General features: G+C 31.3%; 2 protein-coding genes across 5 annotated transcripts in view; one reads left to right on the forward strand and one right to left on the reverse strand.

Moving 5' to 3' along the window:
* Positions 1-258: 258 nt before the first annotated feature.
* LOC148231758 (uncharacterized) lies at positions 259-5,314 on the reverse strand. The gene is made up of 2 exons (XM_088191762.1): positions 5,069-5,314; positions 259-2,477 (listed from the first exon to the last, which is right to left on the reverse strand). The coding sequence occupies exons 1-2, from the start codon at positions 5,201-5,203 to the stop codon at positions 678-680; spliced, it is 1,935 nt and encodes a 644-aa protein (XP_088047888.1). The 5' UTR covers positions 5,204-5,314; the 3' UTR covers positions 259-677.
* A 9,661-nt stretch (positions 5,315-14,975) lies between these two features.
* Dpp10 (Dipeptidyl peptidase 10) overlaps positions 14,976-25,723 on the forward strand; it is a 174,427-nt gene continuing 163,679 nt past the window's right edge. For 2 of the 4 annotated variants that reach the window (XM_088192148.1, XM_088192151.1), the window contains exon 1: positions 14,976-15,082. The gene's annotated coding sequence lies outside the window, so the exon portion shown is untranslated. The remainder of the gene's footprint in view (positions 15,083-25,723) is intronic. The other 2 variants (XM_088192150.1, XM_088192149.1) reach the window with 1 other exon arrangement.

Below are 25,723 nucleotides of genomic sequence, written 5' to 3' on the forward strand. Positions count from 1 at the left end.
TTGGTCCAACAGTAAAAAAAAATCTCATATTTACTCGTTTTACATTTGTAATCGGAATGTTTTTAAAAAGTATTTTGGTATAATATTAAATAAACATAACAACATCCTTACATAATTACTTTTATTGTGTATAAATAAATAGTTTTCACAGTATAGATTGAAAATAAAAAATATATGTTTGTTAATTTATTATTAATATATAAATATATGATAAAAAAAATCTTTGGGTGTGTATAATAAAGTATGCAATTATGTACATTTTCTTGGAATTCTGTCTATTGTTTTTAAAATTTAATAGACATAACTTATTGTGCAATGAAACAATAACAAAGCAAATACAATTGAAGTATACAAGTTCTCCGAAACAGTTCACTTCAATGCTGGAAGACATTTTTTGACTGAAAAGATGCTAAGCGATTAATCATAGGATCCGTTCATAAAAAAATTAGACTATAATAAAAAGATTAGGAAGTGGACTTAAAATTTATCACTTCTTAAATCATGAGTTATGCATCAATAATTTTAGTGTCCAATTAGAAAAAGTCGAGGAATATATCTATTCAAGACATACAATAACTAGGCAGTATAATCAGTACGATGCAATAAAAACGTAAAACGGTTGATAGTGATGAAAGAAAAAAATCATAAATATACACCCCAAGATATAAAAATCAATATTACCACATACTTTCTTCTGCAGTGTGTCTGCGAAGTTTGTGTTTTTTTAAGTATTTAGAGTCTATAAAAGCCTGACTGCATATATTACAAGCGTACGGGCGTTCTCCTGTATGTGTGCGCATATGCACGACTAGATTTCCCTTCAGCGAAAACGCTTTCGGACAGACAGAACAAGAGAACTTCTTTTCGTGGGTATGAGTCAATTGATGAGTGGTGAGATGCGTCTTAGTCTTAAAAGCTAAGATGCACTTTTTACATTTGAATGGCCTCTCGTTGGTGTGAACACGTTCATGCATGGTCAACATGGCTTGACTAGGGCAGCCCTTGCCACATTCTCCGCAACTAAACCTTCTCACGTTCCTAGGCTTGTTTTGACGATTGGAGCAGTAGTGTCCAAACAATGTTTTCTTATTTGGAAATACTAAGCCGCACGAGGGACATAGCAAGTTGCTTTGCTGCGCATGAACCAGTTCTATATGATTCCTCAACAAAAGCATATTATCAAAGGTGCACTCGCATTTATTGCAAGAGAGCTTTTTAGGTTCTAAGTCTTCCTCGAATATTGACGAGTCACAAGTTTCGTGCAAGTGAGCCTCTTCCGGCAAATAGACCATCATGCACGAGCTGCAATTCAGATATTCTAAATTCTCATGTAGCATTTTATGGTTATCAAAAGTTTTCTTTTGATAGAATATGACGTGACAAATATCACATTCATGATGCTTACTGTCAAAATGTGTCGCCATGTGACGCTTGCGATTGTGCTCCGTTGCGAATGTTCTTTTGCATATGGTGCAAGTCGGTCTATGCTGTATGTGATTCACACTTATATGAACAGATAACATGCTGCGTTTAATTTTCTTCAAGCAATATGAACACGGAACAATTTCATCTTCTTCTTCGTGCAACATCAAATGATTTTTCAACACCTCTTTCGATTCCACATTCTTACCGCAAATGTGACACGTGTGATTGTTGTGAGTGGCAAAGTGTTTTTCATATTCTGAAAGGTCCGTATACACCTCTCCGCATTCACATAAAAACGTGCCGTCGTCCTGTCGCCAAATAGCTCTCTGATCGATATTTTCCAAGTTCTCCATATTGAGCTCGGATATATCACAGTTGATAATCTCGTAAGCGTCTTCTCCGTTGGAAACGACAATTTCTTCCTGAGTATATGTAACATTATCTTCAGTCGATGCATCATTACTCACATGAGGAGCTTCTAATTTTACAATGTTAGAATCGTTTACACTATCTTTGAACAAGCGTATAACATGGATATTATCACTATGCGTTGAATTCGTACTACTATTTGAGAAATTGTACTCCAACTTAATAAATTCAGGTTTATCATTATTATAGATTTCTATATCCATATCATTATTTTTGCTCGTCTCGGTTTCCTCGTGACTCTCGACTTTTATTTGATGTGGCAGTAAGCATTTACTATTTTTGTTGCTTCCATTTTCAGATTCAGATTCATTATTAGCTAAAGAGTCATTATCGGTTGCTGCCTTATCTTCTTCGTTCACGACAATCACATACAAATCGTCCTCGTCTGTATCATTATCGTTTGGTAATTCATCCGACAGAGAGTTGTGGTTTATATGTTTTTTCAAAATTATGTTTGCATCATCGTCAGCATTTTCTGGAGAACTCTCATTATTGATTTTCAACAGTTGTGCTCTTATCTGATCGTCTATTGATAAGCATTGCTTTCTAAACTGATGTGCAGAACAAAGAACGTCAATGCAGTCTTCGCAAAGGAGTGCAATCAATTCGTCTTCTTCATTGATCTGAAAATATAAAGAAATAAATTTTAGACCGTGTCACAGATTAATTTAAAAAGTAATTAAAATAGGAATACAGTTAAATTGTAAATAGAATTACTTATGAGAGTTAAAGAAACTATATAAATATGTTAGCTGTTAACTTTCAGTAGGTCTTCTTTTGATAATTTTTAATGTTATAAATGTATACAATGATTGTTTCCAACATCAGATAAGACTTTCTGAGGAATTTATTTCCATCTCATACTTGAAGCCTTCAGCTGTTAATAAGGCTCATTGGTTTCTACCTTAAAAAAAAAAAAAAAAAAATGATAATAATGACTAAATGTTAAGACAATAAAAAAAATAAGGTTTCAGTTTCTTTTCAACAATTAATATATAAATATTTATATATATATATCATTTCTCGTATTTTTAAATTTCTACTGTGTCTCAAAATCAGTGATTATTGTGTAATTATAATTCCGATTGATTGACACATATTAGGTTTTCTTAGATATTGAGAATTATATTATTAAATAAATGTAATATATAGCTACTGTATTTAAAAACAATTTTAGTGTAATACTACAAATTTTTATGTAAAAGATTTGAATACTTTTGATACTCGCTGTCTAAAATGCTCCTGTGTAAAATTTCGTTTTTATGACATTCGTCGCTATGCCCCTCATGTCTTCATATTTATAAAAATGACTCTTTGAAAGCAGCTAAATTTTTTTCTGTTACAGATAAACACTGTTTAGAGCAAATTACATCTTATGTAAAGAATTAAAGACTAGATATAATGGTGTTGATTAATATTGGGCTCTTATTAAAAAGTTTGATGTATTTAATATGATTGGTAATAGATTCATCAACTCTTAGTACATATCAAATTTTAGTTTAAAGTTGTATGATTTGTGAAGTCTTGATACATTAATCAGTGCTTCAAGTCGTTTTTTTTTTATTTCGATTTTCGTTGGTTAAATTTTTCGATCTCCAAGTGATTAATTTTTAATTTTTTTAAATGTTTTTAAAACATATTTTCTACTACAATAAAAACTTTGTATTAATTATTTTGTTATACAATAATATAATATAAATAAAGGTATAATAATTAGAACTAGAACTATATAATATAATTTATTGAACGAAACTATTCTAATTCTTGTGTATATTTATTTATAATTAAAAAATATGAAAGTTAACTACATATATTTATTATAATATCTTCCAATTTATTTTCATTGAAGCTATTATATTTCTATTGCCTCGTAGAATAAACCAGGAAGGCCCTTTCAACACTAATTTGTGTTGCTGGAGCTCATAAATTTCAATATTTTATTTTGTTTGAACATGTATTGAATCGAAATAAACTGATATTTTTTTCAGTTCAGCACCAGTTTTCGTTTCGACAAAAATAGCAGTATTTTCTGGTTCAAAGCCCTGCATTTAACATATATTTTTTTATTGTTATATATTAACTTGACTTAAAAATTATCTCAACTTTGCAAAATTGTATCTAGCAAACAACTGCAAATCTAGACTATATGGAAAAACAAAATTTCTAGAATTTTGTTAACATCCTTTGTATTTGAGAAATATTATATTTTATTACATTTGAAATTTAATGAGTAAAAAACAATAATAATGAATTGTTATGAGATTTAAGAAAACTAATATGATTAGTCTAGTTTTTAGCTTAGTGAATTTCCTCTGTGGAAAATGCTCTTTCAGATTCTATAACTGAGGAATCCGTCAGCAATATTGATTTTAAAAAAAAAAAATTTGATTAACCATTAATTTTTTGAGAAACCAGTGCCTACTTTCAAAAACTTATTATGATCTATATGCTTTCAAAACAAATTTAAAATTTTCAAATAAGTTATTTTTTTTTTGATTTATAATAGGGTTTAGTTCTTGAACAAAAATTTCCAAAATGAACATTTTTTAGCTCCCATAGTTATTTTTTATTCTTTGTTCTCCTCGAATTAAAATTTCCCAAATGGCCTTTGAACAATAATTTTTAAAATTATATTTTTTTAGCTCCTGCACAATTTGTCTTCAAATAAAATTTTTTGAGATGACTTTTGAACAAAAATTAAAAATTTCCGAAATGACTTTTTTTAGCTCATGCAGTAATCTGTCCTTCTTTATCCTCCTTAATCACAAATTTCCGAGATGGTCTTTGAACAAACATATTCGAAATGATATTTTTTTTAGCTCCCATAGCAATTTGACCTCCTTTGTCATCATCGAACAAAAATTTCGGCGATGACATTTAATTTCCTCCCACAGCAATTTATCATTGAACAAAAATTTTCAATATGACCTTTTCAATTTTAGTGTCCTCTTTTGATATTTTAAAAATCTGGTCACCTTATTTATGAAGACATTCAATACTTGTTCTAGTACTTTGTAAATAATTCGGCATAGTATGTTTATTTTCACGTTAGCAAAATGTTACACAACTCAATAGCAGTACTCATTTAATGGGCGTATGTTTTAACATTTGTGTGACATTAGATAGTACAAAATAGTTTATTGACATCAACATCACTTGAAAGTGTCTAATACCGACGATAAATTATGGATATCGATTGTTGTTGACAGTCTACCTGTATAGACGTGATCTCTTTGAATTTGATGCGCAGCTCATCGTCGTTCAGCACCGATCTGAGGTTTGAAGTGACGAGGCAGGCGCGACAGAAGGGGGCCCACTCGTTCGGAGATTCCGGATCGTCCATGCCCATGTGTCTGCGTGGAACCTGACTTCGTTTTGATTTGGCGCGCGCTTGGCTTGTCTATAGACAACGCCCGCAGCTGTCACCTGCCGCGGGAGCCGCGTGTCTATGGTGTGGCCTACTGCGTTACGGTGTGGCAACACCGGCGAGCGGCTCTGAACATTTATCCTCAATTAGTTGTATTTATTTCTATAATAAATCGTCTCAAAAATATGTATTAGTTTTTAAATATATTTAATTTAAATTAAATAGAGCAATAATATTTTTTATGACATTTCCCTTATTTATCACGCAAAGTTGTGTCATGAAATAATAAGTTATTATGTGGCATGTAATGCCAATGGCTTGGCACAATATAACTAGAAAATAAAAACTTTTATAGAAAATAATAAAATAGACATTATGTTTATAAGTGAAACTCCTTTTAAAAACAAAAGTTTCTTTAAAATATCTAAATATTCTATATATGTAACGCAGAATTAAGCCAGCGCCGGGCCTAAAAATTATTTTTATCGGTTTCATAAATACATATACATTATACTATTTATGTGGTTGCTAGTGAATCCAGGGCCGGCCCTAGGTTATTTAGCGCCCCAGGCAAAAACTAAATTTGCGTTCCCCCCCACCATGATAATACTTTAATAACTCATTACATGAGCGCAAAAATATAATTCAAATTAAAGTAATTTAATATTACATATATTTGACCCCATACTCTTTTTTGCGATTGTGCGTATTTAAGAAATTGTAGTTTTATTTTCGTCACAATTTTTTATTGCGCCTTTATTTAGTATCACGGCGCCCCACAAGATCTAGCGCCCCATGCGATCGCCTGTACTGCCTGCCCCTTGGGCCGGCCCTGAGTGAATCAATGTATGGGCTTGTGATAGTGGCGGAAGCGTTATGGTCTGGGGTTGCATGGCAGTAGCAGGTGTAGGAAACTTGTATACTTGTGAGGGTATTATGAATGGTGACATTAATATTTCAATGTTGGAATCCAATTCATACTTGAAAATATTTCTAATGATAGAAAATATTTAATTACTCGTTATTAGAACATTTGTATTTGTTTTTTAATTTCTGAGATCGCTTTACAAGCTATATTTAGATCGGCGTGGTCCGATCGCTTCGTAACGACGATCGGAGCCGACTGCTGTTAAATCAAGGACATTCCCAAACGCTGTAAGACGGCGTTCGCGAACGCATACACCAGGCGAAACGGGCGTCAACAGTGGCTATTATGAGCAAACTTAGGTGTTTATAAATGACGATTTCACTCGTGTTTTGTTTGGTCATGCACCTTTGTTAAGCCTCCACAAATATTTTATTCTCGGGATTTCTGATTAATTATATTTATGTAATTAAAAATAATGTATATATTCGTATAAGGCATAATGTGCTCGAGTGTAATTGAAATCAGAGCTTAATATAGAAATCGTCCAGATATTTACAATTCAATTATTAGTGAGGAATTAAAACGTCAGAACAGCTATTTTAGATACACTATTTACGGATATATCCCGTTTAGTACAGATTAATGCAACAATCACATTAAGTTTTCTTTTCTATTCTAGTATTATAGTCAATTACTAAAAATAATTTAATAAAAGGCAGGCGATTTTTTTTGAACATTTAAAAAGGAAATTTAGATGACTCTGATATTGACCTTTGACATGCAAAAACCTTGCTTTGCAAACTGATCGATCAGCATACTATTCACGGCAATCTTACTGCCACAATCTTACGGTTGTAACTGAAACGTCAATACAGCTTAATTGCAGACAATGTATCGATTAATAATTTTCTTTCAATAGCTTTTTTTATTTATCCCTTTGTATTTATTTAAAAATCTGTCAACCCTGCACTAGGCCAAAATCACGACGCGTCATAACAAAGGGTAGGATTTTAAATTTGTCGTAGTGCAATGACCATACGTTTGTATGAGAAACGAGCAACAATATTAATAGCGTCTGTTGCAATGCACGTGACCCATTTGTGATCCTTCAATATCGGACGTGGCATGAGTATGAGTCACCGCCATAGATCAGCCCGTTGACAAGTTCGTGTCGAGAATATCGTGGAAATTCCGACGTACCCATTTTAGCGATACGGATCTCAGGGCTTTTTCTGTACCTATGGTATGACGGTATTATATCTACGCTTCTGGTGTATGGTAATGCAGCCGAGCACGCCAACCGATTCGTGTTTGTTTGAGCACGAAAGCTCGCAGCGGAAAGCTCGACGTGTATGTGCTTTCGAATGGAAATTGAACGGAGAAAAAAATGGTAACAAGTTCGCCGAAACGCGAATCTGGAAATGAAAGCTTGATGTTTTATTTAAAAATAAATAAGAAGAAGAAAGGCTCCCAGATTGTCGTATATTATGGATGGTACAAAAATAAATGTAATGAAAAATGAAAACATGGAAAAAAGAAAATCTTTTATATTTTTAGATTCAAGTAACATTATACAAATTATTTATACTTTAATAAATGTGCTGTATATTTTTCATTTGCTCTTAAATAAACACCTTTTTTAGCTGCGATATTTTACACATACAAGTATATCTTACACAGCCTTGAAAAGGGCTGCCACTATGATGTAATTATTTATATTGTACAATATAAATTGTCACAAAACTTTACAGCGAATGTAATCCAATACGAGGGATGTTTGAAAAATAAAGATTAGTCTAGAAAATATTTCTAAATAATTTTAATATAAACACTATTTATGAATAGACGTGAATAATTTTTTGAGTAAGATTAGAAGCAAGTTTCTTGATTCCAACGTTAGATTAGTTTTGTGCTTGTTTTTTATGGCACCCAACGCAGGAAGAGTTTCTTAGCACAATAGTGTAATTGTTTATTCAGTGAAATCTCAGTATAGCGAAGCTCACTGGACCGAAGAAAAAAATGCATTATACTGTAAATTTGTTATATTGAATGTAAGAAGATGATATATTTTTATTTCATTTTTAATTAACATATGACTACTGCATCAAAATAACCTCTTAAAAGATTGACAGATCGTTTTTTGTCCATTTTTAAGGATACTGTAATGAATACAATAAAATTAAAAAAAAAATGTTTTGTAAAAAAAGTTTGAGGGTTGGCGAAACACCTTAAATGTCGCTTGTGAACACATCCGGCACACGCCAAGTCAACAACGAACTGAATTTGGAGAAGTATTGTATTCTGTTGTAACGTCATTCTTAAATTCATATCAAAATATTTCGTTATACTGAGATCAGTCTTTGTTACAATGAAAACATTCTGTATGAAAGTTTTTCGGGGAAAAATTGAAGATTCATTATACTGGGAATTTAGTTATTTCAGTATTCGTTACATAAAGATTTCACTGTATTACATATTTTTCACATTTTAGAATTATTCGTTATTAGAATATTTGTATTTGTTTTTTAATTTCTGAAAATAGAAAAAACTATCGATAGATTTTGTTGTCACCTTCGAAAGGCACAAGAGGTTAATGACCATGGAATGATGCGAACGAAACCCGTGTTGATGGTCAATCAACGCTTGTCGATAGTGATTGTATATATTAGGGGTACCGGAAAGAAAACCATTATTTTAAACATCATAGGTCTTATTGAAATTTTATTTTCATATTATTTTACATATTATAAAATATAATCCCCATAGTTATCTAGAACTCTTTGCTAACTTTTAGGCAATTTTTGGATTCCCGCTTTATAACAATTTGGTGGTTTCGAATTAAAATACGAATTTAAATGATTTTCGACTTCCTTCAGATTTTCAAATTTTTTGTCCCTAAATGAATGTTCCATAAATCTAAAGAGATAAAAATCAGAAGGAGCGAGGTCTGGCGAATATGTAGGATGCTTCAAGACTTCAAAATTTAAATTGCATATTTTTTCACGGGTCATCTTTGCACTGAGAGGGTGCGCGTGGTCGTGTAACAGAATCACTCCTTTTCGGTTTATCAAATTCGGACGTTTCACTTTTAATTTCTCATTCAATCTTTCGAGTTGTTGACAATAAACTTCTGCAGTTATCGTATCACCCAGTTTTAACAGTTCATAATGGATAATTCCACGAATATCCCACCATACACACAATAGGACTTGCGAAGGGTGAGGTCGGGCTTAGGGGTCGGAACAGGTACTTTCTTCTTGGAAAGCCAGTGTTTTTTTCGCACCACGTTGTCGTATACTATCCACTTTTTGTCACTAGTCACAATTTAATCCAAATATGGGTGAATTCTGTTTCTTGACAACAGTGAATCGCACGTGTTCATTCGCTCCTCTTTGTTCGCTACGGACAGCGCACGGGGAACCCAAACACCCATTCGATTAGTTTTGCCGAATTTTTTTGTGTTCTTGCACTGTAGACCACGGAGCAGCAAGTTTTTGGGATAAATCCTCGATACTTTGACCAGGATTTGATTACAAAATGACCTTCAGCAGTTCATCGTCGAATTTCGAAAGTCGTCCTGATTTCGGAACGTCTGTTAAGGTCCTATCGCCAGATTTAAATCGCCGGAACCAAAACTGGCATCTGTTTGCTGTTATTACTGCTCCATAAATTTCAATAATGGTTTTAGCTGCCTTAGTTGCTTGCCAGCTTTGATCGAAAAAAAAGTAGCATGCAATGCCGTATGTATTGTTCGATTGCTTCTGGTTTGCTAATTTTACCCTTAAGATTAAAAAAATATTTATGGCGCAAAAAGAAAGCCGAGGAACAATACTATAGAAAAAAAAACATACAAAGATGCTCACTCCACCGTGTCCAGGGTCAAACTGATCTCAAACAAGGAATGTAAAAAAAAATGGAATCTTTTCCGGTACCCCTAATATATCTGTAAATAATTATATCAAACAATTTCAAAGATGCCGATATTACGAAAATTTTTTTTTATGATATATTACAAACGAATTGGTCTTTTTTATTGTTTACTGATTGATTAATAGACATTGCATTTTAACTAAACAGTTATATGCATAGTGTTTTACTTGCCGTTATTTATTTATTATGGTGCTTAATAAAAGTATATTAATATTGCATATATAGAAAAAAATCACGATATAAGTGAAGGTCAAAGAGCAAATATAATTTTATTGGATTCGCAAGGACTGAATTGGACCAGCATCAGTTAACGAAATAATTGTTTACGTCACGCTGGCAAAAGCAAGGTAAAACAGCTTTGTGAATATGCTACATAAAAGTTCAGATCAGTAACTGGAGGATACGAAGCGTTTTTGTTCAAAAGCTGGCTTAATAAATATGCTATTCATTTTACAAACAATTAGTAGAAAAGTGGTTCTGAAAAAATGATTTTTAATGATAACTTTTAAAATTTAACGACCCTTGGCGCTTTTTATGTACGTCATAGAGTCGGTGAGTATTTTATCTAAATATATGTATATTAAAGTATAATTTAAAAATATTAAATTTTATGAATGTCTGTAAGATAAATATATTTTTTTGTTTCTTCAGGTAAGAATTTTATATTTTATCTCTGTCGTGATTTATGATGTGATGTTTTTGCTTTTAAGCCCCTGAATATACATATATTATACTACTATAACAAAGTAAATAAATAATAGTAAAATATGCATAAATTTTAATTAAACGTTCTAACTATTTTTGAGCACACATTTTTCATTTCTCATCAACTCAATGTCTGAAATTTGCGTTTGCCTTCGCCGTTAAAACTTCTCCCTTAATAAGCGAGAAAGCCTGGTTATTGTTTTGACGCGTGAAAAATTTAAGACGCTTCAAATTTTAGTAAGCAATGTTGAGCTTTTAGAAAATTATAAGTATAATAGATCCGAATTTCAATAAAATTCATAATAAAACTCCTCACACATTTTCTCCGAACACGAAAACACGTTTACTTCCAACGACTTCCGGAAATAACATTGCACCATTGTCGCGCAGGACAAGATCCCATGCGATGTTTCATTCTGTGGTACATGCACTAGCTATGAATCAGTGGCGTAGCTGTAAAATAACTGCATATAAAGATTACCAAAGGATTTATTTTTTAATATTTTTTTTGTGGTTTCTTTGAATCCAGAAATTTATATTAAATACATTTAAGTATAAGGGATTAGAATCACCGAATGGACGTTTGGTCCCAATACACATAATAATGGTATGGCATTGAACATATAGACTGTGAAGTGTTATCTAAATCCATCCACAATTCGTCAAAATAATTATAAGCACAAGTCGAGAATTACTAACAAATACTTACCTCTTACTAAGGACACACTAGAATTCATCCAAGCTGGGCTACGCCGAAGCATCGTCTTAGACTTTGAAAACAGTGCAAGCAGCCGCTTCTCTCTTCACACCAACCTTGGTAATTATACAAACTGTATATGATTAAAATTTTTTGCACACTTAATAATAATTTATGTACTAGATAACTTTACCTTAGATTAAAAAATAAACACTTACTGCTAGGTCAAAACAAGTTAAAATAATAAAAAAAATATTGATCCAAAAAAGAAACAACGTGGCTTCCGATATGAAGTGATGGATTTTTACCGCTAATTTCAATTTTACAATTTTATTTGCATTGTATATAATGTTCAATACATAAGTAAAAATAATTGAGTTAGCAAGATATATAAAAGTTGTTGGTTATTATGACATGTGTAGAAAACTAATAATATTATAAGATTGGCTTATTTTATAATATTATTTTAGCGCTACAGGTGCATTGTGTTTAAATCTTTACTGCTCTGTGTAATTGTTATAGTGTTAGCTTTTTTATGTTTCTGCGAAACAGTTCGTTTTCTTTCTTAATAATGCACAATAAATCATATTCCTTTTTTAAAATATATTTTTGATATACTACATATATATATATGTATGTAAATATATGAATTCTTCAAAATAAACGCTAGTTCTTTTGTTTATATTAATTATAAAATATATGTATATATTAAAGCCTCTCTGGGGTCCCCTCGTTGCAAAGTCCCTCGAAGCACTGTATACCCCACGTCATAGTAGGTACGCCACTGTACGAAACTAGGCTAAGGGTTTCTTTGTTTCTTTTTATTATTTTTCGCGTATGATGAAAGCGACCCCTCTGAGTGGCCGCCTGCCGGTCATCTGTCGACAATGAAGCGTAATGCGCTGTTTGCGGTAACGAATCGCCGGACGCACGTGAAAATAAAATAGGTCTTGAAAGTGTTAAGCCCGACCGGTTTCAGTTGAGCTTTCATGTGGCGGCTCGATCGCGCGCATGCGCACGGAGCTTTTCCCGGACGCGGAGGCAAGTACTTCCGTTCCCACCCTGAATGCGAGAGCGGAAAAGCGGAAGTTAAATTTAATTTAAAGGTAATAAAAAAAGTATTTTTAAATATACATGAGTATGATGATACATATTTTATTATTAATTTTTTGGAACATATTATTATTGAACCGTTGATTTTATTGTATGATATTTAGTTTTAAGTGTTGATTTTTTATTATGCATATAAATATGTATGTGGATTAAAGATTTAAATATTAAAATTTATTTTAATGGATTTAAACTACAAATAAGACATATTTGGGATGAATATTAGTAAATCTAATAACTGAAATACAGAGTTTCCACTGTAGAATAAATAAAAATTGCATGGTGACATCTAGTTATTGAAAGCTATATAATAATAGTTAACAATTATTTTAAACATATGTAACCATGCCCTCATTTTCTGGTTTGCTACTATTATAAGTAGCATTAAATCAAGTACAAAAGTATTTTGTCGCAAGTGTTAAAAACGACGACTTTTATTTTAATCGACGTACATCAGCGACAGTTGATAAAGACAGGTAGCAAAATAATGAAATGAACGAACCAGCGTCGGAAGCAAAATCTTACGCTATTAGGCTATAAAACGTCAGCAGGCCAGTAGACCCTTTTTTCAAACTTATAGAGATTCCCTCTCTGGCGATGGCAGTCCATGACCGTATAGTAAACACTTCAGGCCGTATTTCAACGTATTTCCTGTCAAGCCGTATCTGAGTGTCTGCCCTCTCCTCATTGGAGACCAGCATTAAGTATTAAAGGTTGCAAAGGTAATTGACGAATCACAAATATGCAGCGACCATCCAGCCAATTGTGGCACTCGTTTATTCGAACAACGAATATATAAGCGCATCTAGAATATCTTTCTGAGGTCGAATTGTGCAACGGGAATATTGTGGTGTTTTTGTGACTGTTTCGTGACTGTTTCGCAGCAAAGAAATATTCTCTCAATGCATCGGATAATAATTGCGTATTATTTATGTGAAACATTTTTTTCTAGTCGTAATAAAGGCTGTTGTTTGGTCCCATCCATTACATTCTAATTGATGAGATTCAAGAATGAGACCCCACAGTGTCATAAATTATACTTTATGGCAATTTATTTAACACCAAAATATTTCTACGAACTCAATGATAATGTGTTGCTTAGAAAAACTTTCACTAAAGATCTCGAAATCCCTTATCAGAGCAAGTGGAGATTCTATCTATACATAAACGACGTCTGAAAAAATCTTCCAAGATGCTTGGCTTTGTTTATGAGGAAAGCGTTTCACTTCAATGATCTGTTATTCGTGTCCTTTATGACATTATAGTTTGCAGAAAATTTGGAATCCCTCTTGATCGAAAAAGCTTATAAGAGGATATTTGGTTATTATCCGTTCATGTATTTTAGCGCCTTTTATTTAGGAGCGTTAAGATACAATTCGCAGAAAGTTGTACGTCGCTAAGCATTTCTTTAAACTACTGAAGGGTGCTGTTGTAAATCAACCTATTTTTTAAGATTTACCGTTTTGTGTTTCGAAGCGTTTTCGAGAATTACGATCGCGTCCTCTTTTAATGCGCGTTAGAGCCAAGACGTCCGCACTAACCGACTCGCTTGTGGCACTCGCCATCTGAGTCCTTAAAACGCTGGCATTGCACATTTTGTACTATGTATATTTTTTGGACCATTGTAAAGGTAAAAGTGTTCTAATTTAATTTAAGGTGAAAAAAATAGCAATTTTTAATTTTTGGCTATATTTAAAAAACGAAAGTTGATTTAATAAATACTAATGAGGAACATAAGGATAATATCAAATATTTAATGAATACTTTTAAAATAGTATTACAAAAGGATAAAATATTTTTTGCTGTAAGGTGTTTATTGTTGTATGATAATACACATAGCAGTAGCTTTGTTATTCAACTCTTCAGTGTCTTATACCAATTGAATAAAGCGGTTGTTTCTGTTTTAGATTTTATGTCACATTTTTATATAAATCGAAGATGAAGTGTGTGTGTTGACTAGTTTGACCTAAATGAGTTTTAATTACGAGCCGGTGACATGAATTAGTTATTGGGTCGTTGTTTACGCGACGACTTAATCCGGATGGAGGTTTATGCGACTGTTAAATAGATTTTAGCCGACACGTCTTAACAACCTTTCTCAGTGCCGATATGGCACCGAGAGAGGCTGAGAACTATACTCAGCGGTAATGTGAATATATCGCTATTTTTCGTTCTCTACTTGATCTGAAAGTAATAGGAATTCGCACACTTGAATTGGCGCAACAGCTGCATATGCTATATTTCCATTAAAGGGGCTTTTATTGTCAACAGAAAGCTTTTAGCTCGGTCGTTTCTCAAGTGCTTTTCATATGAGTCAACTCCTTGTCGGTGTTTACCAACTCTATTGGACTCTACACAATGTGAAAAAAAATCGAGCATGGACACTACCATTTTGGTTTTCCCACCCTCCCCCCGCAGACTTTCATGCAGTGAACGGACTGTTCCATTTCCCAGCGCGGAGTCCCAGCCGCAACACATCTGGCGGCAGCACGCGAGCTGCGGCCGTAGCGGCCGGCCGCCCCGCCGTTCTCACCCGACGATCGCAACAATGGTGAGTGCACCCAACCTTTCAATCACAAACAAAACACACCACAAATAACACATATGATAAACTATAACATAATCCATTGATGGTGATCAAAATCGGGGTTGAACTGATCGCGCGGGGAGGTTTATTGTTTCATTTTCGAAAAATCCACCGTTAAGCACTTGCATGTCACCCACTGGAAAGGGTGTATGAAATAAATGACACTTAAAATCCTCGAGACTCAGTTTTTTAACATTTTGATTAATTGACTGGATTTGATATATTTTTTTATTTTTCTATATGATGAGTAGTTTCAAAGTTGATTTGCATATGGAAAGAATCAATTTGTAACTATTGTGAAATGTTAATACACAGAGTGTATAAAAAATATAGCATATAAATCATGTTAAGCCATTACACACTGCTACGAAATAATTGATAAAAAATTATATAAAAAACAATTGAATGTCAGCTGAGAAAAAATAATAATATTATATATTTTATCACTTTTATTGTTAATTTGCACACTGAAAACATGTTCAACAGTAGTTGATGAAGCAAACCTTTGTCTTAGCTAAAACATATCTTGGTTGTTTAATCATTGGCGAATAAAATCCTAGATGGTTTATTGCAGAATTTAGAAAAAATCCATCGTTATACACTCACATGTTTAGAATAATTGATAGGTGTGCTTCTTGAGACTGTCTTTCACCATTTTGATTGATGGTTAGAATCTGGTATATTTATTTTAATTTTATGGTATTATGATAGTTTTAAATGCAATGCATTAATTTGTAATTATTAAATTATGTTTAATAATAGTGGAGTAGTAGATTATGTTTATCAAAACAAAATACACTGAAATTATTTACAAACTCATGAGTGAATTTGGGGCATTGGTAGTTTTTGAAGTGTTCGAAATTTCAGTTTTTCAAAATGCATTGATTGTTAGAATATGATATTTAAACGATGGTTCTTTCGGTGTGATGAGTAGTTGTTAAATTGATTTGCATACCAAGTTGTTGTGAAATGTTCATAAATGTTAAGTGCAACAAAATTTCACAAAACCATAATAAACCTAAGTCGACTTATCACTCTATCGACTTCTTGAATTACCCTTCTATTACAATTTAAGGAATTAGCTATCCTGTTAAGTCTTAAAAAAAGCCGCTTCGGCTTTTAATAAAGCGTTTTAACCGCTTAAGAAAAAATATGTTTATTCGTTTAAATGCGACACAACCATGGTAAACCTTTTAACGGTTCAAGTCACAAGGTATACGATACAATACAAAAATTTCAAACAACAGAAATTCAATAATTTGTTAGTGTATCCATACCAATGTAAATTACTGATATAATTGTAAAATATTTTTAAATTAAAATCATATTAATATATGTTATACATATATACAGACAATATTTTTGTCTATATATATATATATATATATATATATATATATATATATATATATATATATATATATATATATATATATATATATATATATATATATATATATATATATATATATATATATATATATATATATATATATATATATATATATATATATATATATATATATATTAACTATTCTTAACATTTAGAAGTATAAAAGCATGTATCTCATGCCCAAAATGGTTTTATCATTACAGTCGAAAGGCATCTATGTCAATGCCAATATATTTTCTATTTTTTGAAGCAATTTAAATGACTTCATGATAAAATTTACAGTATTTTATTTCATTGCTTACTCAGAGATACTTCTACCAATATATTACGGAGAAAAGATTTAGCAATTCCTAATTATTTTACATGAAATTTCTATGAAACTTTATTTGACAGTTGCGAAACGTCTGTTCAAATTCAAATCTAGCCCAATGAAAGTTCAAAAACTTATAATAGTTTTTGCACTAGTCTAAATTATTTTTCTCAAGGGAAAACAAGCGGAAGAAGTAGCACAGACAGATGTCGCATCTCGCATATTTCTCCATAGTTTGTCTGCATTTCGATATTATACTATGTTTTCAAAATATGATCTTTAATGATATTACTACGAGATTTTAATATGAAAGTATTGGTCAAAGTATATTCAAACCGAATTTTGCGCAATAGGAGGGCGCCAAAAAAATGATCACTTCTCAGAAGTTAAAAATTCACGTCAAAAGCAATGAAATCGTGTCGCAGTGGGAAGTTGCTTGTTTAGTATTTGATATATCTTCATGAGAAGTGGCATTTTACAACGACTCTCAACTTCATTTAAATGTTTTACTTTATAACAAACTTTTGTAATTAACTTTAAAATAAATAAATGATATATTTTTAATTATCATTGGCAATTAAAATCTGAAGCAAATCTGGAGTACGAGGCCGTTAATTGCTGCTTTTTAAAAACTCATCGATAAGTACTCCTTTGTTATATGCCAGTAAAGGTGTATGGAATAAGTGACACTTGTCTTTTTTCACTTTGATTAACTCAAGATCTGGAGGTTTTTTTTTCGGTATAATAATTGGGTTAAATTTCGATATGCATACAAAAAAAATATTGTTTAATATTCCATAAAGCTTTTGTTAAAACCAAATATATATATATATTAATTGTCTAATCATAACTTGAACCAGCATTCGTGTTAAAAGTCTATCGTTAAATACAGTCCAACCATGATCTTAACTTTATAGTATGATTTATTTGTTGCATGTTACTTATCAGAAATTTGACTCATATAGGTCAAACAATCTTTATTTTTTAAAATTCAAGTTGAATCAATTGCACTGGATGGTTAATTGGTGCTTTTGAAAAATCCATCGTTAAGCACTTACATGTCACCAGCTGAGAAGTTTGCAGTATAGACGACAGCTTCACGAGACTCTGCTTTCTGACATTGATTGATTGTCAGGATCTAATATTACATTTTTGCTCTCTTGTTATAATGAGAGTTTCAAAGTCGATTTCCATAAGAAAACTTTGATTCATACCTATTGTGAATATATAGTCTACTAGTTAAACTATTGTGTTATATAATGGTTGTGATATGAGTTACAGTGGAATCTAATTCGTTCCGGAATTTATTCATTATTCATATATGAATCACTGATTTTTCTTTTTGTAGAACTTTAACTAAGAGCCCCTCTAATGACACGTGCTTTTAACTCCTTTTAAGGAATTGGCGAGAATGTGACATGTCATGGTCATTGAATAGATTAATGGCTCGCACTTTTCCAGCAAATTTTGCACTGTTTTCTACATTGTACAGATATCCCTAATGTGTGGAGTTTCTCAGGCTCCTTTTCCTCTCGTCTAGACGAGATCTTCTCTGTAGTCTTGCGGTTTTGCTAGCGATACAGATCTATTGGTTCTTGGTGATGTTCCTTCACAAACTTTTGAATATCGTCCAAGTACACATTTTCATCGATAATTGGCGTCTCTCTTTCATAAACAAACTTGCTAACTCCACCCCTTCGTCACTTCAAAGCATCGTTGAAATAGCGATTTAGTGTAAAGTTCGAAATGACTTGCTGATCCAAGGGCTGAAATGGAATGGTGTTGAGAGCGAGAAATTTAATCTTAATGAACTTAAATTCCTACAGTAAGTCGTCTTTAAGATCTGGTGAAATTGAAATTTTACATAAATTTATTTTTATTATAATCAACAAAAGGGTAACTAAAAAAAATATTCGCGATATTTATTCTTGAGGGTAAGGCATATACAGTTTTTCGTCGAGAGTTTAAAAATATAATTTATAATAATTACTGAATATAAATATATTATGTAGAATATTTTGTGGAATCTTCATATAAAATATATTTTTTTATGTGACTTCGTAGTCAGTAAGACACGGGCGGAATCTAGTTAGAGTTTTATTATATTATATTTACATATGTTGTGACAGACGACAAATGGCGAGATGTTTTTTTCTGAACAGTGGTGGAGAAGCTGGCGGAGAGATGATGTCAGTGAAAGATCCTAAGAGGTATTGTAGGTGGCGTGGCAGCGACAGTATAGCGGAGGACGATCGTATGGAAGAGTCCCTCTCGGGATGTGAGCGCCCATAACAATATGTTGTACGCGGGCGGCGCACTGTGGGGTATTTGCCCGATCTGGGCGGCCAAATTTATTTCTCCACTTTAGTTGCTTCCATAAGTGCTCTTAGCCAAATATATAATATTATAAGTGTTAAAAAATACATTATCGAAAAAAACTATTTTTTTTAATTTTTCATGAAATAATTCATGAAATTTTATTTTAATAAGCATTTAAAGTATTTCTTAAAGCCGCCCAGATCAAAACAATACACCACCGTGCGGCGTGTGTCTGCTGGTCTCTTCGAGTGGCTGTTTGTGACTGCCCTTTCTTCATCGGAGTCCAGGCTTTAGTATCCAGGGCTGCAAAACTTGCTGAGCAATAACAATCATGCAGCGATCATCCAGCCAATAGATATACTCGTTTTTTAGAACAGCAAAATAGGCATACGCCTTTAGAAGGCGACATTTGCTTGATAGGCATTGTCCAAGGTCGTATACTGCAACGGGAATCTTGTGAATCCGGTGATTTATGGTTTCCGTGACCGTTTCGAAACAAAGAAATATTCTTTCAATGACGGAAAATATTTACAGTTTACACATTTGCGTGTTATTTATGTGATTTTTTCTATTCGTAACGAGAGTTTTTGTGTGTTGTCCCATCCTTTACGTTATTGTCTTGTTTTCTTGTTGATGGATATTAATTATGCTCACAGTAAATTAACGTAAGTCTTAAGAATAAGATCCCACACTTTTATTGTAATCTGACGGGCGTAAACCCAATGCGTTACAACGGAGAAATCGGTGACAGATATAAATTTTATTATAAATTGACAATAGTTTTTGAGTGGACAATTTTATTTATATATTATTATAGATTGAATTTTTTAAACTAAATTAATAGTACCTTTGTATATTTTTTCTAAAAAGTAGTCTGTGGTTATTTATGTATATTTTGTAATATATTACAACATTAATAATGTCTGATTTTCTGTTTAAAAGAAACTTACGTAAAAAAGTTTGCAAAAATCATTTATTGTTTAATTAAATCATTTCATTGTAGTATATTAGTATTATTTTATTATCCGTTTTTATAGCTTTCAACTATCAATACTAAGCTTATTTTATAACATATACATTTTTATCAATACGTAATAAATTCCCGTGTCAAGTCATAAATTAAGTTTTACTATTATTGCCGTAATATGTGGGCCGTATGTGAATCTCCCGATATGAATGGCTTCTCATTGCACATTTTATTACCAACGTAAAACATTTCAGCTCGCAATTGTATGATATTACAAATTTTAACAAAATTCCTTGAATTTTCTTTCGACCGTTAAGTTTACCCAACAAGGGCTGAGGTACGTTTAGATAAAAGGTAATATTATATAAATGGTAATATTAGCTGGATAGCTTCCGTCTTACCTATCCATACCTTTACCCAATTTCTTATCATATTTTACGCGAAATACGCAAGAATTAATAATTCAATATTTGACCGGCGCCTTTCTCGTTTTCTATCCTTTTCCAAGGGTTGAATAAAATTTCAGGCTTAAATATTTCAGTTACACCATCGGGAACAAAGAATTGCGGAAAACGGTGTTACCCTTTTAATATTGAGCTTTGCCAAGAATAACAAAGGCTTTTGCATGCGAGCGAACTTCGTGAATCATTTATTTTTGTGTTATATATGTATATTATTATATTGATTCGTATGAGTGTATAATAGCCCGGTGGTACCAACTGATATGTCATGGGTTTAAATCAGGATAATAATAAAAACATCTATCGTATAGCAATTTTATTTATATTTCACTGCCAGGATTTATAACGAATAGGTTAGATACTAAAACCGACTTTCATAATAATCAACAATTTATTTAAACAATTAAAAAAAATATAGTAAAGAGGCATATAAAATTATCTATGAGATTAGTGAACAATAACTATTTTTAGGTTTTAGGTAGCAGCAATTTTTCATACGATAAACTTATTTTGATTGTTAGAATACATACAAAAATAATGTAAAATTTTATTATTTATAATAGGAAGAATGTTAGCGTTATTTACTACCATTAACTAAAATGTAATACATATATCTTTGATGCATCCATATAAGTATATTAATAACCGATCGGTCGATGCGAGATAAGCTATTGTGTCACTATTGCCTTTGTCGCAAGTAGACCGTCTTATTGTCTTGTTTTATTGTGTCGCGAGGGGTTGATAATTGTGCGACATAATTGCGTGAATAACAATCGATTATTTATTAGATATCGTCATGACGCAATAATAATTCAATTAGATACCAAAGTGTATTACATAATCTCTCCCTCTCAACCCTGAGGGTGTCGCAAAAGTTAGGCCACAGGCGGTACCGATTGTCGACTTGGTTTACAATTATGGAATCTGTATTTAACACAAAAAGTTGTAGTGGTAATTTAAAGGTACAACACAATCATAATGATTAATTAATAATATATAAATGTGGAAATACAATAGCAAACAACTTAATACATTTTTTTATATAGATAAGTATTATGTTAAAAATAATTCATAAAGTTATGATAATATATGGTTTTGAGATTGATGATTTATTTGATTGTTGTTTGTACTAATCATACAATATCTAAAAGACATAATATATTTGTTTGAGCAAAACTAGTTTTAACTGAACTCTTTGGATCGAATCCAAAATTTGGTAATTAAGTAAATATCTATTCATAAATCTCATTGATGATTTAAGTAGTAATGTACGTATGATTTATAAGCTATTTCTGAAAATTTCGTAGTAAAATATTCCATGAATAACATTTTCAATCGATTTACTTTTAAGTAATTGTATATTGTTTGTAAACAGTTTATCTAAATTACGAGGAAGGATTTGTGGATTGAAATTGAAGAAACGGTTCAATATAACATTGTTATATTTATTAAAAATATATTTTATTGATTTATATTAGCCAAAACATATTAAGACATTTTAAAATTTACATATACTTTAAAAGTGTTGTTTAGTTATTTATATGATATGTATTTTATAGTTAAATTTAAAACAATAATTGTATAATTTTAATACACAAGAAAATACATATAAAGAAGCAAACAAAAAGAATCATAAAATATCAAAATCAAATGATATGAACTGGACCAGCTCCTCTTAGCTGACATTAGACAAGTCAATATGCAATGCAAGCGCATTAACCCTTTACGTGCTAGATGCGGATAAAACCGAATCACTGCGTACGGCTCTTAAGTGCGAAATTCTGACATATTCCACGCTAAAGAAAAAAGAAGTGCTAAATTAATTTTAAAATAAAATTAAAGATTTAATGCTGAAGGTAAATATAGATATATAAGCATATAATGAATATAAAAATATAAAAAAATCTCAAGTCAATATTTAAATTTATTTTTTATTGTATTATTAACTAATTACGTGCTTTTTATAAAAAAATAATTCATAACTTAAAGGGCGAAGGATCCGGATGGCCATAGTCATAGGCGAGTCGGCAAGTGCGAACATCCTAGTACCAACGCCTATCAAAAGAGGATGCAATCGTGATTCTCGAAGAAGTTCTGGAACCCAAAACTGGAATTCCTCGAGAATAGCTGGATTTTCGACAGCTCTCTTTAGTAATTTGAAGAAATGCTTAGCGAAATACAAATTTTTGCGAGAGCTCAGCGAACTGTATCCCAACGCTAATAAGAAATAATATTTAAAAGTATACTAATCCCTTGATTTACGCGGTAGATACGTTCCAGGAAATATTGCGTACATCAAAGCATTATACGAAATTTGTAATAAAACGAGTGAATAGTATTCACGTGTATTTTTTACGTTCTATTATAGAATATATAAGTAATACCTTCAACGACATGCGTGCACTCCAAAAAGCAGCTCAGGACACACTGCATGGGCAGCGGGAGAGGTTCCAGATGTAGGTTAAATGCAAGATGTGGTAGTATTAAAAAAAATAAGGATTAGTAAAAAAAGTGAAGATAAGTTTAGTTGATTGAGCTTTATGAGAGGTAGCAATTTTCAAGCTACTCTCAAATTACTTTAAATATTTACGCGCAAAAATATATTCATATTGAATTTTTTTTTTAATAATAGTTAAATGGTTGTATAATTGCCATTTTATTTACACATTATTTGATGGAAATTGATGGAAGACGACGACCGGTGGATCCTCGTCTGCCGATCATCATTTTTATGAACATGATTTAAAGAACCCGAGGTATCTAAAATTGCTTATATAATATATGTATAATAGTGAATCGTTTGATAAGTTGATTACTAACGCAATTTAAATAATTTTTATATTAAATTCGTATTGAAAATTATGTTCGTTGATATATGTATATCAACTGAAAAATCTACTTTTACATACCATAAAAAAAACATCAGTAAAAACAATGAAAAAGGCTTAAAAATCCATTGTGGTTCAGTTAGATAAAAACAAATAGTCGTAAAGAGATTTTTAATTAAAGCACAAAAACATTGCTGTAAAAGTGTATCAAAGTTCAGTGAGATTATAATGAAAAATACTTTCATTATCAAGTTAGAAACTTTTCAAATAACCCACGTACGGTCTGATACTATATTTATATTCATGAATAGTTTGTTATTCATTCATAAAACATAAAGTGATTTAAATTGAAAAATGTGTTCACAGAATCGATTGTCGAGGTTTTGAGTGTTAAAACAACATTAATCTCAAATGCACGCTTCGCCCAAACGAAAACAGTTTTCAGCGTCAGTGAAAAATAGCCAAAATTTCCTTTCGTTTTTTCCCATAAAACACAGCACTTTGACGCTTCGATCAATCAAACATACAATGATGGACGACTTGTTGTTTTATTTATTCGACATTTGACATTCGGTCTTTGAAGCCCGCGTGGAAAATTGCGCAATTTCCTCGTTGTTGAAATTTTGTATAATTTTAGGTAATTTTCATCGAATAATTTATATCCCCTTGCTGTGCACGAATAAACAGAGTTACTACAATGGCCGCAGAGTTTGCTTTTTAAACCTTGTTTAATCGCATTGTGGAAATCCCCGAAATGAAAAATGTGACTCGCGGATGAACGGCTCCGAAGACGTTAAGCTTTCGTGAAAAAGTTTTTCTTATGATTTGACAAGAGAGCTTTTTTTGGTTTGCCTTTTAGATTTAATATTTAGAGATAAACGGAAATTTGATTACTTTCAGGTGGTTGTTTGTGTATGTAAGTGTTTTTCAATCTAATCAAATCAACGAAATTGGCCACATTTTTACTTTTACGTTAAGGTCATTATGTGAATTTTTATATAATTGGAACCTTTGAATTTCAAACAGCAAATAAATTGGAAAAAGTCGATAGAAATGAAACGTGAATAAAGTAATTTTTTACATTGTTATTTATAAAGTTTACCAAATATATAACAAAGCTTTTCTTTCAAGTATTGTAATAATATTTATGAATAAAACAATTTTCGATAATTTAATTATTTATCTCGAAGAAAATTCCGTTTAGCACAAAAAAAATGTAATCAATGAAGGAGAAAAATGGTACTAATTAAAAAAAATACATAATTGCGATATGTACTAAATAATATTACATAAAAGTAGTGTAAATCAACTGGATAATATTTATATTTATTACTATCATGGAAAATATGATTTATTTAATAAATCTTATGTCTAATAAATCTATATAAATACGTACGTATTTTACAATATTAGGAAGAATGATTATATGTATATATATTAATATAAAATTTACCTGAATATCAAACATATTAAAATATAAAGTAAATTCATTTATAATAACATTATTATTGTTTTATTTATGTGTTTAAAATGGCTGTGTTAGCCTCCAGTTGTTTTGTGCTAATGAAATTTTTTTTCTATAATTAATTAATTAGTTAAATCCTACTTGTTTATGTTTATAGAAATTATGATATAAAACAGAAAAATGTGGCGGAAGTATTTGAACAGCAAAAAATTAATCCGCGTGGAAATCGACAGATTTAAAAAATGTATGGGGGCTTTACACAAACTTACGCCAATAAATTTGATGTTGGCGATAGTATACTGCATTATTGTAATTTCATACTATATATTATTTTTATCATTTTTTTTTCGAGAATTTTTGTGACAATCGAGAAGTAAAAATAATAATTATCTTTTCTTGATAAATAAAAAAACATCGAAAAAACCAGAATGGTCATTATTACAAATAAATAGGAATAAGTCTTAGGTTAAATCACTTTATAAATATTTATCTGATTGTATTATCAATTTTATTTGTATATTTTACAACCTAATTTGAGTTAAATAACATTGTGAAAAAAGCAGTTTGCCACTGACTTTTTAATATGCTCTTCTTTACTTTTTAATTTAATATAAAATTTAAGAATTTTTGGAGGCAAAATTATTTCTAAAAAAAATTTAGAAATATCATAATTAGGTGTATTTTAATTGAACTAATTTATGATAATTAAAGTTTGCTTTATATCATAAACATTACTCCGTTTATAACGGTACTTTTTATGTACCATGAAACATACGTGAATTTTAATCTTGAAGATAAAATTTATCTTATTCAGTTTACGTCGTCCTTTCATTGTGCTTTATCTCATTTCTGTGAGGGTGTA

The sequence above is a fragment of the Plectrocnemia conspersa genome, unplaced genomic scaffold, assembly GCF_051122295.1.
Source record: "Plectrocnemia conspersa isolate PC_06_02 unplaced genomic scaffold, ASM5112229v1 ptg000009l, whole genome shotgun sequence".
Lineage (NCBI taxonomy): Eukaryota > Metazoa > Arthropoda > Insecta > Trichoptera > Polycentropodidae > Plectrocnemia > Plectrocnemia conspersa.